This window comes from Hemitrygon akajei, chromosome 8 (assembly GCF_048418815.1).
Source record: "Hemitrygon akajei chromosome 8, sHemAka1.3, whole genome shotgun sequence".
Lineage (NCBI taxonomy): Eukaryota > Metazoa > Chordata > Chondrichthyes > Myliobatiformes > Dasyatidae > Hemitrygon > Hemitrygon akajei.
Genome location: NC_133131.1, coordinates 2,441,047 through 2,460,132, shown reverse-complemented (window position 1 = coordinate 2,460,132; position 19,086 = coordinate 2,441,047). Strand labels below are relative to the sequence as shown.

The following is a 19,086-nucleotide window of genomic DNA, read 5'->3' as shown; positions in this document are numbered from 1 at the left end:
TCCTGATAAGTCTCCTCTGCGCCCTCTCTGAAGCTTCCACATCCTCCTACAATGAGGCAACCAGAACTGAACACAATATTCCAAGTGTGATTAACCAGGGTTTTATAGTGCTGCAACATTAATTCACTGCTCTTGAACTCAAAGGTGGAATCTGAAAAGAATTTGTTTGCATATTTTAAAGGTGAACCAAATGCTCGGATATTCGATACAGCCATGAGTCGATATAGGGTGATGCAGAAATCTCCATCGCCACAACAACAGCCACCATCATCCTCACAGGCTGACAGTGTGTATCCGTCTGCCTCTAACCCTCAAGTTTCCAAAACACACAAATTGATCACGCTTGCTGATCACATCCATGTAAGTAAGGCCATCTATGTGTGTGTGTATGTATATGCACTCACGTTTCTGTGATTTCATGATTTCCATTACTATTGCTTACTTCCTATTCATTTGCATTTGTCCCATCATGGTTTGCTTTCAATCTTTGCCCAGGGTTTGGACCCCTAATAATCCCTTGGTAGACCCCAATCTGTTGCACCCCCTTTCCTCTTTCCCACTTTCTTTCTCCCTCCTCCCTAACCCACTGTCTCCCCATCTTATCTCTTTCTCTGCCCGCCTTGCCCAAACATCTCCTGTCCCCCTCCCTTTCACATTCCAGCCCATCTCCCTGGTCCCAGCCACCCCCAACCATCCTCTTCCCCATCCCCTCTTCCTCCCATCAAGCTCTTTCTTCCTGGTGCATTTGATATTGTAGTAAATAAAAGCATTTGCCAATCTGCTCATTTGTTGCTTTCTGAAGTAGTTTTGATCTTTTTTAAAGCATATTATCACCCAGGACTTTGCCCGAAACCAAGCCAGCAGCCCATTATCACACCAGCCACCAGTGTCAACTTTCCAGACTGCATCAACAGTGTCCTCTAACCGAGGAAAGGTTTCAACCCATTACAGCACAGACTCTCAGACCCAGAGCAGTCAAACTTCCCTTCATCAGAGGCCACCATCTCGAGTCTCCCCTGAGAACACAACTGAAAAAGGCAGGGCAAGGTAAGTAAGCAATTTGGGAAACAAATGATGTTGAACATTCTTTTGTGATTCATCCTGCTGATAAGATTAAATGTGCACAAGTAGGATGCAAGTTTAATATGGCTGTGCATGAGGCAAGAATTGCCCCACTGAAACAGAACCAGAAGGATCTCTTGGCCTGTGCTTGCTTTCATTGGTTTTGACACTCTGACTAGAAAACCTTGAATACTGCTCAGTAAGTTCCATCAAAGATCTGCAAATTACTGACTAATTGCTTCTTCCATATACACTCAGCTCTAGATTTTTGCACAAGCTTCTGTAATGAAAATATTTTAAAATTTGTTCCTTGTTTTTTTCTGATTCAACAGCGAAAAGTATCCACAAACAAAGGAAGCACTGTATACATATTAAACATAATAAATTACTTTATTAGAGATATATAAAGAACAATACAGAGCAACATTGCGTAAAGTTAGAGTACTTATTGGGTGCTTATCCTGATTACCTAGCCTTGTTACCTGTAAAGACGTTAATAAGCAAGAAAACTTAGTGTTTTATCAGGAGAACAATATTGAAGTGGAATGCCAAATAAAACACAAGGGTCAGGAATCGTCGGTTGTGCAGAACTTTGCTGGCAGGAACTAGAGCCAGGTCTCCACTTTGCTGCTGTCTTTGGGGCAGAGATATGATTGAGTCTGCTAAGACTAATGAGATCTTTTCCTTATTACACACAGGCCTGGGAAATCCCCAGAACGAAGTCATGTTTCATCAGAATCTTATGAGCCTATTTCTCCGCCCCAGGCCCCTGCAACCCTAGAGAAACAGGAGAGTGTAGTCCAGGCTCCTCAGCGAAGGGAAAGGGAAGCAGAGCCTACTGAACAGAGGTAGGTGAGATTGTACAGAGTAGGTCTTCCTGGTCCCTTTTCCATTCACATCTGTTCAGCTGCTGTTTTTGAGATTCAAATATGAATTTCACTCAGCAGATGTTCTGCTTGTAATTAACTAACCAAATCCAGATTGTGACATTGAATGGCAAACTTAAAACTTTAGTAAGAATGCTATGATAATTTTTAAATTGTTGCATTTTCATCTGTCTTACAATCCCTGTATTTGTACGTTTTTTTGTGTGTCAGTTTGATTCTCTATGCAGGTAATGTTGCATATTGAGATTGTGGATTCCCTACATTTCCTTTGCTCAAATTTTCTGCACATTGTTTCTCTGTCTTGCTTTTCAACTGAAGGTTCTGCCAGTCTTTCTTCCTGTCTGCACTAAACTTAATATTTGCCTAAGTTTACCAGTACTGTACTTAATAAATCAGTTTACCTCGAGAGTTTATTTTGTTGATGTTAAAGAACAGTTTTTGTCAGTGAAGGCAAGGGAAGTGTAGGGGAATTGTGGAGGTGTACAAGCAGTTCCCAAGAGGCTGAGCTGCAGAGGGTTGTGGAGTTGCATGTCTCCTGCAGGTGCAGACCAGATGATGCAAAAACTATTTGACTCCGACAAGGGCAGAGGTCAAAGCAGTGCACAAATTGTAATTTTTGAGAGAATTTGAAGCCTTTTGAATGTTGCTGGTGTCCAGTTCCCCACAGTTACTCCGGTGTATCGGTTTGACCTCTCACCTTTGCCCTCCTGCAGGCTGCCCCCAAGTAATGAATGGCTTCCGATGCCGTTGCTTGTGCGAAGAGGTCGTGCCCCAGATTCTGCTGCAAGGTACTGACAGCTTAAACCTCCTGACTGTGAGCTAATATTTAATGCAGTCATGCTGTACTGTATGTGGAGGCAGTGTTACCCAGGTGATAGGATTTCCATCCGCTCACCTACATTCCCGACGGAGAGGGCCAGACTAGACAACATTGGGGTAAGAAGTTGCCCCATCCTCATTATTTCTGACCTTTATGATATCTTAAAACAACTATGGCAGTGAAAAAGAAACTATTGCATGGTAGGTAGTTTCTGAAGACTTTCTAAGTTGGGTACAGGTGGAATTTAGTCCTTGCAACTTTTTCCATAGCTGCCAGAATCACATTCTAGGTAGCTGAATTTCTAAGTGATGTTGGACTCCTTTGATGCTACAAATCTGAGAGGTAAATCAGCAGACAAAAGCCACCAGAAACCACAGTTGTCCAGTACTAGAACTTCAGACTGGACCTGTCCGACATTGCCTGGATCCCTTGTTCTGCCACTGGGAGGAATGGTCAGTTTTTCAGTTTAAACATCTTAATTAGATCGTCCTTTTGTCACTAAAATTAACAAGAATACATGCCAACTTTATGGAATTTGTCTCTTGAGTTAAAGTTCGATGCCCAGTTTCAATTCAAAGAAACTTCATTGCACCCTATCTTTGGTACATCTTTTTAGTGCTGCTTTGCCCTTAATTCCTTTTCTTAATTTTTTAATATAGTGTAATTAACTATATCATTTTGTTACCTTTTCCAGCAGAGGTAGTGCAGAGAAGTGTAATTCTGGGAATGAAGGTGGTGCTAGGAAAGGTTGGGCCCATACTCATGGCATTTTGGGAGAGTGAGATTTGATCCTGCTCAGACATGAGGTTCTGAAAGTGGAGATGTGTTAAGAAAGGTTGGGCCTATTCTCATGGTGTTTTGGGAGAGTAAGATTTGTTCCTGATGAAATGTGAGGTTCTGAAGGGGACCAACAGGGTTGATGCTGAGAGGATGTTTCCCTAATGGGGTTATCTCAAACCAGTGAAGTTAGAGAGGAAGAGGTTGACAAGCTAAGATGGTGCGGAGGAATTTTTGGAGTTCTGTATCCCAGAAATCTCTATTCTGTTTGAGGCATTGAACCTATCCGAGGCAGAAAATAAAAGATACTTAAATTCCAAAGGAGTCAGGGCAATAGAAAAGCAATAAAATGTTCTTGAGGCAGAGATCTAAATCAACCACAATTTCAGTGACTGAATGAACGGTTGCGAGGAACTGATTACCTGTATCTGCCACTTGTGTTCTCTCTGCTTCCCCTTTCTTGTGCATACTTGAATTGGTATTTGAGCATGGCTTTAGTTTTGGCATATACTGCACCAAGTAAGAATGCTGTGATAATATGTTGCGTAGAACATAGAGTAGTACAGCACAGGAACAGGCCCTTTGGCCACAATGTTGTGCCAAACCAGTGAAAAAGTAAATTTTAATAAACATAAAACCTCATCACTCCTACCTGCATAATATCCATATCCTTCCATCTTCCTCATATTCATGTGCCTATCCAAACGTCTCTTAAAAGCCTCTAATGTATTTGTCTCTACCACCATACCAGGCAGTACATTCCAGGTATCCATCACTCTGAGTAAAAAAAACTTATCCTTACATTCCCTTTGAACCTACCCATCTCACCTTCAATGCATGGCCTCTGGTATTAGACATTTCTACTCTGGGAAAAAGATACTGTCTGTCTACTGTCTATGCCTCTCGTAATCTTACAAGCCTCTCTCAGATCTCCCCTTAGCCTCCGCCGTCCCAGAATAAACAATCCAAGATTATCCAGTCTCTCATGATAGCACATGCCCTCTAAACCAGGCAGCATCCAGGTAAACCTCTTCTGCATCCTCTCCAAAGCCTCAACTTCCTTCCTATAGTGGGCTAACCAAAACAGTATGCAATACTCCAGATGTGGCCTAACCAGAGTTCTATAAAGTTGCAACATAACCTCTTGACTTTTGAACTCAGTGCCTCAACTAATAAAAGCAAACATTCCATATACCACCTTAAGCACCCAATTGACCTGTGTAGCCAGTCTCAAGGAGCTATGAATTTTGATCCCAAGATCTCTCTGTTCATCAACATTGTTAGCGTCTTGCCCTCAACAGTGTATTGTTTCCTTACATTTATCCTACCAAGGTGCAACACCTCACATTTATCTGGGTTAAACTCAATCTGCCATTTCTCAGCCCATATTTGGAACTAATCTATATCGAGCTTTATTCTTTGCCAGTCTTCTACACCATCCACAACTCCACCAATCTTGATACCATACAACATAGAATAGTACAGCACATTACAGGCCCTTCGGCCCACAATGTTGTGCCGACCCTCAAACCCTGCCTCCTATATAACCCCCCACCTTAAATTCCTCCATATACCTGTCTAGTAGTCTCTTAAACTTCACTAGTGTATCTGCCTCCACCACTGACTCAGGCAGTGCATTCCACGCACCAACCACTCTCTGAGTGAAAAACCTTCCTCTAATATCCCCCTTGAACTTCCCTCCCCTTACCTTAAAGCCATGTCCTCTTGTACTGAACAATGGTGCCCTGGGGAAGAGGCGCTGGCTGTCCACTCTGTCAATTCCTCTTAATATCTTGTACACCTCTATCATGTCTCCTCTCATCCTCCTTCTCTCCAAAGAGTAAAGCCCTAGCTCCCTTAGTCTCTGATCATAATGCATACTCTCTAAACCAGGCAGCATCCTGGTAAATCTCCTCTGTATCCTTTCCAATGCTTCCACATCCTTCCTATAGTGAGGCGACCAGAACTGGACACAGTACAAGTGTGGCCTAACTAGAGTTTTATAGAGCTGCATCATTACATCGCGTTTCTTAAACTCTATCCCTCGACTTATGAAAGCTAACACCCCATAAGCTTTCTTAACTACCCTATCTACCTGTGAGGCAACTTTCAGGGATCTGTGGACATGTACCCCCAGATCCCTCTGCTCCTCCACACTAACAAGTATCCTGCCATTTACTTTGTACTCTGCCTTGGAGTTTGTCCTTCCAAAGTGTACCACCTCACACTTCTCCAGGTTGAACTCCATCTGCCACTTCCCAGCCCACTTCTGCATCCTATCAATGTCTCTCTGCAATCTTCGACAATCCTCTACACTATCTACAACACCACCAACCTTTGTGTCGTCTGCAAACTTGCCAACCCACCCTTCTATCCCCACATCCAGGCCATTAATAAAAATCACAAAAGGTAGAGGTCCCAGAACAGATCCTTGTGGGACACCACTAGTCACAACCCTCCAATCTGAATGTACTCCCTCCACCACGGCCCTCTACCTTCTGCAGGCAAGCCAATTCTGAATCCACCTGGCCAAACTTCCCTGGATCCCATGCCTTCTGACTTTCTGAATAAGCCTACCGTGTGGAACCTTGTCAAATGCCTTACTAAAATCCATGTAGATCACATCCACTACACTACCCTCATCTATATGCCTGGTCACCTCCTCAAAGAACTCTATCAGGCTTGTTAGGCACGATCTGCCCTTCACAAAGCCATGCTGACTGTCCCTGATCAGACCGTGATTCTCTAAATGCCCATAGATCCTATCTCTAAGAATCTTTTCCAACAGCTTTCCCACCACAGACATAAGGCTCACGGGTCTATAATTACCTGGACTATCCCTACTACCTTTTTGGAACAAGGGGACAATATTCGCCTCGCTCCAATCCTCCGGTACCATTCCCGTGGACAACGAGGACATAAAAATCCTAGCCAGAGGTTCAGCAATCTCTTCCCTTGCCTCGTGGAGCAGCCTGGGGAATATTCCGTCAGTCCCCGGGGACTTATACGTCCTAATGTATTTTAACAACTCCAACACCTCCTCTCCCTTAATATCAACATGCTCCAGAACATCAACCTCACTCATATTGTCCTCACCGTCATCAAGTTCCCTCTCAGTGGTGAATACCAAAGAGAAGTATTCATTGAGGACCTTGCTCACTTCCACAGCCTCCAGTCACGTCTTCCCACTTTTATCTCTAATTGGTCCTACCTTCACTCCTGTCATCCTTTTGTTCTTCACATAATTGAAGAATACCTTGGGGTTTTCCTTTACCCAACTCGCCAAGGCCTTCTCATGCCCCCTTCTTGCTCTTCTCAGCCCCTTCTTAAGCTCCTTTCTTGCTACCCTATATTCCTCAATAGACCCATCTGATCCTTGCTTCCTAAATCTCATGTATGCTGCCTTCTTCCACCTGACTAGATTTTCCACTTCACTTGTCACCCATGGTTCCTTCACCCTACCATTCTTTATCTTCCTCACCAGGACAAATTTATCCCTAACATCCTGCAAGATATCCCTAAACATCGACCACATGTCCATAGTACATTTCCCTACAAAAACATCATCCCAATTCATACCTGCAAGTTCTAGCCTTATAGCCTCATAATTTGCCCTTCCCCAATTAAAAATTTTCCTGTCCTCTCTGATTCTGTCCTTTTCCATGATAATGCTAAAGGTCAGGGAGCGGTGATCACTGTCCCCCAGATGCTCACCCACTGACATATCTGTGACCTGACCCGGTTCGTTACCTAATACTAGATCTAGTATGGCATTCCCCCCTAGTCGGCCTGTCAACATACTGTGACAAGAAACCGTCCTGAACACACTTAACAAATTCTGCCCCATCTAAACCCTTGGATGCCAATCAATATTAGGGAAGTTAAAGTCACCCATGATAACAACCCTGTTATTTTTGCACCTTTCCAAAATCTGCCTCCCAATCTGCTCCTCTGTATCTCTGCTGCTACCAGGGGGCCTATAGAATACCCCCAGTAGAGTAACTGCTCTCTTCTTGTTCCTAACTTCCACCCATACTGACTCAAAAGAGGATCCTGCTACATTACCCACCCTTTCTGCAGCTGTAATAGTATCCCTGACCAGTAATGCCACCCCTCCTCCCCTTCCCCCCCCCCCCCCATCCCTTTTAAAGCACTGAAATCCAGGAATATTGAGAATCTATTCCTGCCCTGGTGCCAGCCAAGTCTCCGTAATGGTCACTACATCATAATTCCATGTATGTATCCAAGCTCTCAGTTCATCACCTTTGTTCCTGATGCTTCTTGCATTGAAGTACACACACTTTAGCCCTTCTACCTTACTACCTTTATACTCTTTATTCTGCTGCTCTTTCCACAAAGCCCCTCTAAATGTTAGATCTGGCTTTACTCCATGCGCTTCTTTCACTGCTCTATCGCTCCGGGTCCCATCTGCAAATTTACTAACCCACCCATCTTCATCCAGGTCATTAACATACATCACAAACAGCAGAGGTCCTAGCACAGATCCCTGCAAGAAACACCACTAATTACAAACCTTCAGCTTCAATAAGTCCCTTCAACCGCTATCCTCTGCCTTCTATACGCAAGCCAGTTCTGAATCCAAACAGCCAATTCACGATGGGCCCCATGCATCCTAGTGTTCTGGATTAACCTCCCATGAGGGACATTGTCAAACACTTTACTAAAATCCATGTACACAACATCCACTGCTTTATGTTAAACAACCTGTCTTGTCATCTCTTGAGCTCTAAATGGCATAACATTTATGCACTCAGCACTGATCTCCTGGTCCTCCGTCTTTTTCCATGGTAAATGCTGATGTAAGATACTCAGTAAGTACCTCACTCACATTCAGTGCATCCAAGCAGATGTTTCCCTCTTTATATGAGTGGACCTACTCTCACCTTAAATGAAGTTGGTAAGGCACAACCTGCCACACATGCTGCCTCTCCCTAATTAGGCCATGAGTTTGCAAATGCTTGTGTATCCTATTCCTAAGAATTTTCTGCAACAATTTCCTTACAACTAAAGTGAGACGCACCAGTCAATAGTTCCAGGATTTTCCCATGTTCTCTTGTCAAATAGAAATACAGCATTAGCCACTTGCCAGTCCTCTAGGACCTCGCCTGTGCCTAGAGAGGACACACAGATGCTTGTCAAGGCTCCAACAACCTCGTCTCTTGCTGCCCTCAATAACCTGGGGTAAATCCCATTAGGCCTGGGTTCTTATCCTCCTTAACTTTAGCTTTCATAAGTCGAGGGATAGAGTTTAAGAGACGCAATGTAATGATGCAGCTCTATAAAACTCCAGTTAGGCCACACTTGGAGTACTGTGTCCAGTTCTGGTTGCCTCACTATAGGAAGGATGTGGAAGCATTGGAAAGGGTACAGAGGAGATTTACCAGGATGCTGCCTGGTTTAGAGAGTATGCATTATGATCAGAGATTAAGGGAGTTAGGGCTTTACTCTTTGGAGAGAAGGAGGATGAGAGGAGACATGATAGAGGTGTACAAGATATTAAGAGGAATAGACAGAGTAGACAGCCAGCACCTCTTCCCCAGGGCACCACTGCTCAGTACAAGAGGACATGGCTTTAAGGTAAGGGGAGGGAAGTTCAAGGGGGATATTAGAGTAAGGTTTTTCACTCAGAGAGTGGTTGGTGCGTGGAATGCACTGCCTGAGTCAGTGGTGGAGGCAGACACACTAGTGACATTTAAGAGACTACTAGACAAGTATATGGAAGAATTTAAGGTGGGGGGTTATATGTGAGGCAGTGTTTGAGGGTCAGCACAACATTGTGGGCCGAAGGGCCTGTAATGTGCTGTACTGTTCTATGTTCTTAACACTCATTTGGAGACCCAACACTTCCTCCTTCTTGAGCTCTAAATGGCATAACATTTATGCACTCAGCACTGATCTCCTGGTCCTCCATGTCTTTTTCCATGGTAAATGCTGATGTAAAATACTCATTAAGTACCTCACTCACATTCAGTGCATCCAAGCAAATGTTTCCCTCTTTATATGAGTGGACCTACTCTCTCCCTTGTTATCTTCTTACTCTTGATGTATGTTTGAAATGCCTTAGGATTCACCTTAATCTTTTACTTGCAAAGGACTTTTCATGCCTCCCCAGGCTTTCCTAATTCCATTCCTTAGTTCTTTTCTGGCTGCTTTATACTCCTCATGTACTTCTTTTGATCCTGACTTCCAAAGGCTTGCATACTTTTCCTTTTTCTTTTTGATTAAATTCATTACCTCTCTGGACAACCTGTCCTTCCTTCTAACAGGAACGTACCTTTCCTGTACTCTGTGCAATTGATCTTTAAGCACCCTCCACTTGCCAGAAAAAAAGGTGTTCTGATTTCAGTCTTCTTCGTTCCTCCCAAATGCCCTCATAATTTGCCTTACCCCAGTTTAAGACTTCTGCACGGACCATACCTATTCTTATCTATGGCTATCCTGAAAGTTAGAGTTGTCACTGTTCCCTAACTGCTCACCCACTGAAAGATCAGTCACCTGGCCCGGCTCGTTACCCAACGCCAGGTCCAGTACAGCCCCTCTTCATGTTGGACCGTCAGCATATTGATTTAAGAAACCCTCCGGGATACACTTAACACATTCTGCCCTATCTAAACTCCTTGCACCAAGAAGGTCCCAGTTTATATTCGGCAGGGTAAAATCTCCCATGACAACAACCCTGTTATTTTTACACATTTCCATTATCTGCTTACATAACTGTCCCTCAATATCCCGGTGGCTATTTGGGGGTTTGTAGTACAATCCCATCAATGCGATTGCATCCTTCCTATTCTTCAGCTCTACCCAAATGGACTTGATGTCTGATCCCTCCATTAACTCCCCCCAAGTGCATCTATGATGTCCCTGATTATTAGTGCAAATCCCTCTCCCCCTGTTTCTACCACCTCCTCTATCTTGGTACATTAATCACCCATTCCTGCCCCTCTCTGTCAAGGCGCTGTTGTGTTAGATAATCCATCATGACTATGCTAAGTATTAGAGCAGCCTCAAAGAACTGGTTCTGTTTATCCAAGCTTTCTAGTGCCATAGGTAGGGGGATTAGCTAGATTCTTGAAACACTAAGGGTTGGCATGCAAGTATACAAACATTGGTAAAACTAAAGTAATGGTGGCCTTCATTACAAGTTAGGTATAACTTGTTAGGTATAAACTTAGGAAAGTTTTAGTGCCTTAGACTTAGGAGAATCAGGCTGTTCGGCCCATCAAGTCTGCTCTGCTATTTCACCATGGCCAATCAACTTGCTTCTCAACCCCATTCTCCTGCCTTTCCCCGTAACCTTTCACAACCTGATTTATCAAGAATCTATCAACCTCCGCCTTAAATACACCCAACGGCCTTCACAGCCACCTGGGGCAGTGAACTCCACAGATTCATCACCCTCTGACTAAAGAAATTCCTCCTCATCACTGTTTTAAAAGGACATCCCTTTATTCTGAGGTTGTGCCCTTTAGTCTTAGACTCCCCCACAATAGGAAACATCCTCTCCACATCCACTCTTATCAAGGCCTTTCAACATTTGATAGGTTTCAATGATATCCCCCTTTGCTTTTCTAAATTCTAGCCAATACAGGCCCAGAGCCTCAAGCGTTCTTCATATGATGAGCCTTTCATTCCAGAATCATTTTCATGAACCTCATTTGAACCCTTATCAATGGACAACCTTTCTTAGATAAGGGACCCAAAACTACTCATAGTACTCAAGTGAGGCCTCACCAGTGCCTTAAAGCCTCAGTGTTACATCCTTGTTTTTGTATTCTAGTGTTTTTGAAATGAATGCTAACATTGCATTTGCTTTCCTCACCACTGACTCAATCTGCAAGTCCCTTTGTACCTCAGATTTTTGATTTTTTTTCTCCATTTAGAGAAGTCTACTCTTTTATTTCTTCTACCAAAGTGCACGGCCATACACTTCCTGACACTGTATTCCATCTGCCACTTCATTGCCCATTCTCCAAATTTGTCTTAAGTTGTTCTGTACCTTCTATGTTTTCTTAACACTACTTGCCTCTCCACTTAAGTTCATATCATCCACAAATTTGGCCACAAAGCCATCAATTCTGTTGTTCAAATCATTAACATACATTGTAAAAAGCAGTTCTAACACCAACTCATGCAAAACACCCACTAGTCACCAGCAACTAATCAGAAAAGGCTCTTTTTGTTTCCACTCCTTACCACCTGCCAATCAGCCAATGTTCTATTCATATTAGTATCTTTCCTATAATACCATGGGCTCTTATCTTGCTAACCAACCTTATGCGTGCCACCTTGTCAAGGCAGTCTGAAAATCTAAGTACACAACATCCACCAATTCTTCTTTGTCTAACCTAATTGTTATTTCCTCAAATAATTCCAACAGATTTATCAGACAAGAAGGAAACCATGCAGACTTGGGTATGCTTTACCATGTGCCTCCAAGTAGCCCGAAGTGTTATCCTCAACAATCGACTCCAACATCTTCCCAACAACTGAGGTCAGACTAACTGACCTATAATTTCCTTTCTTCTGCCTCTCTCCCTTTTTTCCCCAGTCCTCCAGAACCATGCCATAATCTTGATTCATGAAGGGTCATTACTAATGCCTCCCTAATCTCTTCGGCTACCTCTTTCAGAACCCTGAGGTGTAAACCATCTGGCCCAGGTAACTTATCAACCTTCAGATCTTTCAGCTTCCCAAGCATGTTCTCATAAGTAATAGCAACTGCACTCGGTTCTGCCACCTGACACTCTCAAACTTCTAGCATACTGCTAATGTCTTCCACAGTGAAGACTGTTGCAAAATACTTTTTCAGTTTGTCCACTATTTCCTTGTTCCTCATTACCATCTCTTCAATGTCATTTTACAGCGGTCTGATATCATTTCCACTCTTTTGCACTGTGTATATCTGAAAAAACTTTTGGTATCCTCTTTAATATTATGGGTAGCTTACTTTTGTATTCCATCTTTTTATATTTATGACTTCTTTTTAGTTCTCTTCTGTTAGTTTTTAAAAGCTTCCTAATCTAACTTCCCACTATTTTTGCTCTATTATGTTGACTTTGAATTCACTTTTCAGCCACGGATGCGTCATCCTCCCTTTAGAATACTATTACTCCTAGAAACTCCAGCCATTGCTACTCTGCCATCATCCCTGCTAGTGCTTTCTTCCAATCAATTTTGGCCAGCTCCTCTCTCACGCCCCTATAATTCCCTCTACTCCATTATTAAGTAAAAGTTATTACGCTCCCAACTGCAATCATCTTTCAGCCATGACTGCATGATACCCACAACGTCATATCTGTCAGTCTTTAACTGCACTACAAGATCATCTACCTTGTTTCAAGTAATACCTGGTTTAAGACCATGCTTTATTCTATTAATACAATTATACTGTAATTACTTTATTTCTGCTGTTTAAAATAAAAATTCAGTTGATTGATAAGTTAGGCCTGTTGAACTAGCCAACAGGATTAGGCTTGGTAATGGTCTAGAGAGAGCACGGAAAAAGAATATGGGGTGCCATATTTTTTGTGGGATCGAAAGAGAATGGAAACAGTCAACGAACATCGGTGAAGAACGTGGTAAACTGTTCACAGAACCCATTTGGAAATCCCCATGCAGACAATGGTCTCACAGAGAATGTTCAGATAACTTTGATGTGCAAATATTTGTTTCCAGGGACAGGTTCTTCAGTGCAAAATCATTTCGTGTTAAGTAAACAAAGTGAAGTTAATTGGATTGATTATTCTACAATGCACCCCAATAATTATGTGCACGATATAGACTATATATATATATATATATATATATATGTGTGTGTGTGTGTGTGTGTGTGTGTGTGTGTGTGTGTATATATATATATATATATATTTTAAAAAATGATTGGCCTTTTGGTTACCTTGCATTATATAGCCTTTGCATTGTGTTTGTCACACTTTAAAATTTTTATCAATACATTTTTCATCTGTTTACACTGGTGTGAGTTAAATTGTTTCCTAGCGAATGGTAAATTCACTTGGGTGTGTCAGTGTTCATGCAGTAACTGCCTTCAATTTCCCTTGGAAGGAACATTCAAACTTTTATGTTTGAGCTTAACCAAATCATATTTACCCTAAATGTGTTTATTTAATGGAATTGACCTCTTTCGTTTTTCCCATGCATTGTCGAGTTACGTTCCTGTTAGGTTAAATTCACCGTAATACCTAACTCATTACGAGTCTATGCTGAGAGGGTTACATTCAAATAAACACCTTCAGTTCCTGTATTTGTCACCTTTTTCAATTTTGCCCCCCTTTTACACTGCAACGCTCACTCAATCTTGCCCCTCCTGGCACCCCGCCCCTTCTTGGCACTCTGCCCCTCCCTCTCACCCCTCTCGGCGCCCCAGTCTTCCCACTCCCTCTTCCCCCCTTCCTCCTTGTTTGGTAGTGTTATTTTTTGTTTGTTTTTTAGCAGCTACTTTATTGGAACCCAATGCTGCTGGCCAGGATATTCAGGACATTTGTGTGTCTTTACTCATAGTAGTTTACCTGGTATTTGCTCCTCTACTGATGATTATTTTTAGATCTTCCATCACTCTTGCATTCTTATTGCCCACTGCTTTGGTATGACTTTAGTGTCTTCTATGAAACCTGATACAAAATACTCATTTAATGTTAATGCTGTTTTGCTTAGTTTCCTGTTCATCACCTTGTCTCAATTTCCAGGTCCCAGCATTTACATTTGATGCTCTTTCCTTCTGCATCGTTTGAGATGCTTTTGAAGTCTGCTGTCATATTACTTGTTTATCTATTCCCACATCCTATTTTCATGACGCTCATGGATGGTTTCTAATGTTTTCACATTCTCCTTATTGTGGATTGAAAACAGGAGTTGGGTTTAAGGTAAAATATTTGCTGAGCTGAAATGAAAGCCGATAGCCGTACATAGAGCAGGCAGAGCTGACCAGCTAAATGCATCCTTTTGTGTTACATTGATTCCATGGTTCTGTGTCCTATCACTCTTCACCCACTGTTGGCTCCCAGTTTAGCCCCAAATCTTGACCGTTATTTTGCTAGTAGTACAGCAGCTAATAGAGCTCCCTGTAACTGTGAGCTTTCACTGGGTGCTCCAGTTTACTCCACACCTCAAAGCTGGTTAATTGGCAGCTCTCAATTGCTCAAGTATGAAGGTAAGCAGTGATGTCTCGGAGTAGTTGAAAGTTAGAGATTTATGTAAGATCAGTGTAAACAGGTGGTTGGTGGTCAATGCAGACTTGATAGGCCTAAAGGCTTGTTTCTGTGCTTGATTTCAAATTCCACATTCTCTACACTGTAATTTCCTAGGGTTCTATAGCCTTCTGAGATGTCTGTGCTCTTTTATTTCTAGCTTTGTATTCATCACTGAATTGAAATGCTTTGCCTTTGAGAACTAACATTGAATCTTTGGAAATAAAAACAGAATTTGCTGGAAACGCTCAGCAATTCAGTGTGTATCTGAGGAGAGAGAAACTGTTAACATTTCAAACCAGGCAGTATATGTAGAAAGAGAAATGGTTAACATTTCAAGGCCAAGGGGCCCTTTGCCAAAATGAGGCCTGGAATTTTTAAAATTCGGCTGGTCGGACAGTATCTGTGAAGAGAGAAACTCAGTTAATGTTTCAGGGCATTGATCCGTTGTCATTATCATTCTCATGGGAATGTATGTAAGCCATTTCACCTCTTCAGCCACACTCATCATTCCATTCTACTCTAAACCATCTGCTTTAGAACCCCTAGGATCTGGCACCTGGTTGTAAGCCTGCTTCCATTACCCTAACCTTATTGCAAAATTAAACAAAACTATTGGGTCATTATCATTTTGGTAATTCATAGTTTTAACAGAGATTGAGTTTGTTGCAATCTCTGTGTCTGCTTTCTGTTTTATGAATAACTGTCTTGTGGTATTCTTTGTTTCTCCAGGAGTGACTCGAGATCACCAGGAAACATAAGCTATTCACCAGCGTTCTTCACTAAACTGGAAAATACTTCCCCAATGGTGAAGTCAAAGAAACAGGAGATATTTCGTAAGTTGAACTCCTCTGGCGGCGGGGAGTCTGACATTGGTAAGTCAGCCTGTTCTCTTGTTCTCATTTGAGCCTGTTCTGATTTCTCACTGAAATGTTAAAAAGAATTCCTCTTACATATTCTTAAACTCACCATCAAGCAGGCCTCTTACAGACATCATGTTTGCATGTTTGCTTGGATGTAAGTGACTGGGCCAGGCTTTTGCTCTCGTTCTTGCCCCCATCCCCACTCTCCATGGAGACCAGAAATATCATGGAAGGGTAGACTGGGAGACCGTTTTGCTAAACACCTACACTCTGTCCGCCAGAGAAAGCAGGATCTCCCAGTGGCCACACATTTTAATTCCACATCCCATTCCCATTCTGATATGTCTATCCATGGCCTCCTCTACTGTCAAGATGAAGCCACACTCAGGTTGGAGGAACAACACCTTATATTCTGTCTGGGTAGCCTCCAACCTGATGGTATGAACATTTATTTCTTTAACTTCCATTAATGCCCCTCCTCCCCTTCTTGCCCTATCCCTTATTTATTATTCTCCCCCCCCCCCCCCCCCACCTTTTCTTCTCTCTTTTTTCTGTCTCTGCCTCTCTCACAATCACTCCTTGCCTGCTCTCCATCTCCCTCTGGTGCTCCCCTCCCCTTTTCTTTCTCCCTAGGCCTCCCGTCCCATGATCCTTTCCCTTCTCCAGCTGTGTATCCCTTTTGCCAATCAACTTTCCAGCTCTTAGCTTCATCCCTCCCCCTCCTGTCTTCTCCTATCATTTTGGATCTCCACCTCCCCCTCCCACTTTCAAATCTCTTGCTATCTTTTCTTTCAGTTAGTCCTGACGAAGGGTCTCGGCCCGAAACGTTGACAGTGGTACTTCCTATAGATGCTGCCTGGCCTGCTGCGTTCCACCAGCATTTTGTGTGTGTTGCTTGAATTTCCAGCATCTGCAGATTTCCTCGTGTTTGCAAATCATGGAAGGGTTTTATTCAGACATGAATGCACCAGCCTATCGCTCCCAGATGTCCCATGTCCTGTGATGTATTTCCCCAATATCATCAACACTAAAACTTGCCAGGGGAGTCTTGCTCAGTGAAGCTCCACAAAGGATGAAGTACCATCCACCACCCTCAATGTTCATTGCCTCCCTATCATCATATCAGTGTGTTCAATTTACAAAAGGCACTACAAATTATTCTCTTGTGAATTTGAATAGCCCCTCTCAAGCTTACAACCTCTACCATCCAGAAGAAGAGCAGCAGTTGCAAACACGAGGAATACCACCACCTGCAGATTTCCCTCCAAACTGCACACCATCCTGACTTGTAAACAAATCACTAGCCCTTTGTTTCTTCTGGGTCTAAATCCTGGAACTCTATGCAACAGCACCATGGGATCACCTTCACCAGAAGGTTTGCAGCAGATCAAGAAAGTAGTTCGCCTACACCTTCTCGTCCTGTTAAGGATGAGTGACAAGTGCAAGTCTTGCCAGCAGTCTCCAGGTCCCAAACAAATAAGAAAAGGACAAGTACACTAACTTAATTTGGAGATTCTGCGCAATTGATGCTGCCTGCTTGTACATAGAACATTACCGCACAGTACATGGAGAGTCACAACTGAGAGTTACAACAGAGAGTAGTGGAAGCAGGGTGACTGGCAGCATTCAGAAGTGTCTCAATGGGCACAAGTTATTAAAGTACAGAAGGCAATGGGCCAAGTGCTAAGGACTGAGATTAAAATGGATGGGTGTCAGCTGGCTAGTGTGAATGAGCTGCCTATTTCCATGTTGTGTGACTATATGATTGATATCCTAATCAGGTGTGATTTCACGTCGACAGTGTTTCTCCTTATAGATGCTGCCTGGCCTGCTGTGTTCCACCAGCATTTTGCAGGTGTGATTTTATGTTGTGACCTGATCACTTTTCACATAAATTCCTGCCCCATCACATTTCCCCAGTCTGTTACCATACAAACTCTGGTCCAGTTCCATGCCACAACCTGTTCTAGCTCCAGTCAAAATCCACGTTGAGCCCCACTCATGTTTGGTTCCATGTTGTTCATTGATTTCATGCTTTTGCTGACCAGGCTGTCCACTGCTCCCCATCCAGTAAAATACTTGAGACCTCTTTCACCCAACCGAGGAACATGCTGTGAACTTAATCACAATAGTGAAGTCTGAACATCCCATTTAACATACATCAGCAAAATTAAAGAACAATGATGTCAGATGGTGTGCATAAAGGAGACTCGCATTCAGAATAATAAAATGTTGTATTGAACAAAATGATGCAGGAGACCCGAGCTACTACAAAGGTCAGGTAGCATCAGTGGAAAGAGAAATTCAATTAATATCTCAATAGCCATTAAACTAAAATGTTAACTCTTTTGCTCCATCTGGCCTGCTGAGAATTTCCAGCATTCTATGTTTTTATTTCCAGATTTCCAGCATTGGCTGGATTTTAATTTTGGGTTGTATTAAAGTGTGTTTGTTAATGTAAATGCAGAGGATGGGAAGTGTTTTGGCAGCCCTACTTTCTGACATGTATGAATAACTTCAATGTGGATGTTTGAAAATTTGCAAATAAATTAATCCTGGAGATGTAGTGAATAATGAAGATGATAGTAAGAAATATTAAAAATACATGGGCAACAGATTGGACATCGAGTGGCAATGAAATTCTATTTTAGCAGTAGTGAAAAATACAAAGGCAGCTCCAAAGGGCTCCAGAAAGAGAGAATATTGGGTGTAGAGGTGCACAGATGAATTGCAGTGACAGGACAGGTTGAGAAAGTGATTAAGAAATGAGTGGGATTCATAAACAGAGGGACCAAGAATAAAATCAGAGAATCTTTGTGGGACTTTACAATATTGTGTTCAGTTCTGGTCTCCCAGCTCTGGAAGCTGTGAAGGCCTTGGAGGAATGCAGAGGAAATTCCTTTTAAGTGTTCTGGGGAAGAGGGATTTCACTTGAAAGTTGGACTGGGCTGTTCTTGCAATAAAGAGGATTAGAGTCACAGAGTCCTTGGGTCAACTGGTCCACACTGACCCAGGTGCCTTCCTGAGCTAGTCCAATTTGCAGGCACGTGGCCCATACCCCTCCATCCTTCCACACCATAGGGTGTGCATATTATTCAATGTGAGGGAGATAAGGTGCAAGGGGACTTCTGAGGAACTTTGCTCTGGAACTCACTGGCAGTAAAAATAGTGGAAACCGTTAGTGTTTCCCAAAATGAGCTGAATAAACATGAGAGAAGAATTGACAGGGATCTGGAGAAAGATGAGATTTGGGACTGATTAGATTGCTATACAATGAGCCATCATCAGTTTATTGGGCTGATTGGCAGTCTCCTTGTTTGGATGGTTTTTGGGAATATGGGGAATGGTAGTTGAAGAGAAAGTAATTTCATGAGAGTAAACATCTCGGTTCCTGGACTGCGGGAGTAGGCTAATTTATGTGGGTGTATGACCAGACGTTAATGAGTTCCTTT

General features: G+C 42.7%; 1 protein-coding gene across 13 annotated transcripts in view; it reads left to right on the top strand.

Annotated features, from left to right (window-relative positions):
• The window catches only part of ncor1 (nuclear receptor corepressor 1), a 273,467-nt gene that overhangs the window by 241,534 nt on the left and 12,847 nt on the right, over positions 1 to 19,086 (top strand). For 9 of the 13 annotated variants that reach the window (XM_073053048.1, XM_073053047.1, XM_073053052.1 and 6 more), the window contains 5 exons: positions 182 to 360; positions 824 to 1,047; positions 1,761 to 1,910; positions 2,663 to 2,737; positions 15,504 to 15,646. In XM_073053048.1, coding sequence (XP_072909149.1) covers positions 182 to 360; positions 824 to 1,047; positions 1,761 to 1,910; positions 2,663 to 2,737; positions 15,504 to 15,646 — 771 coding nt within the window. The remainder of the gene's footprint in view (positions 1 to 181; positions 361 to 823; positions 1,048 to 1,760; positions 1,911 to 2,662; positions 2,738 to 15,503; positions 15,647 to 19,086) is intronic. The other 4 variants (XM_073053059.1, XM_073053055.1, XM_073053057.1 and 1 more) reach the window with 3 other exon arrangements.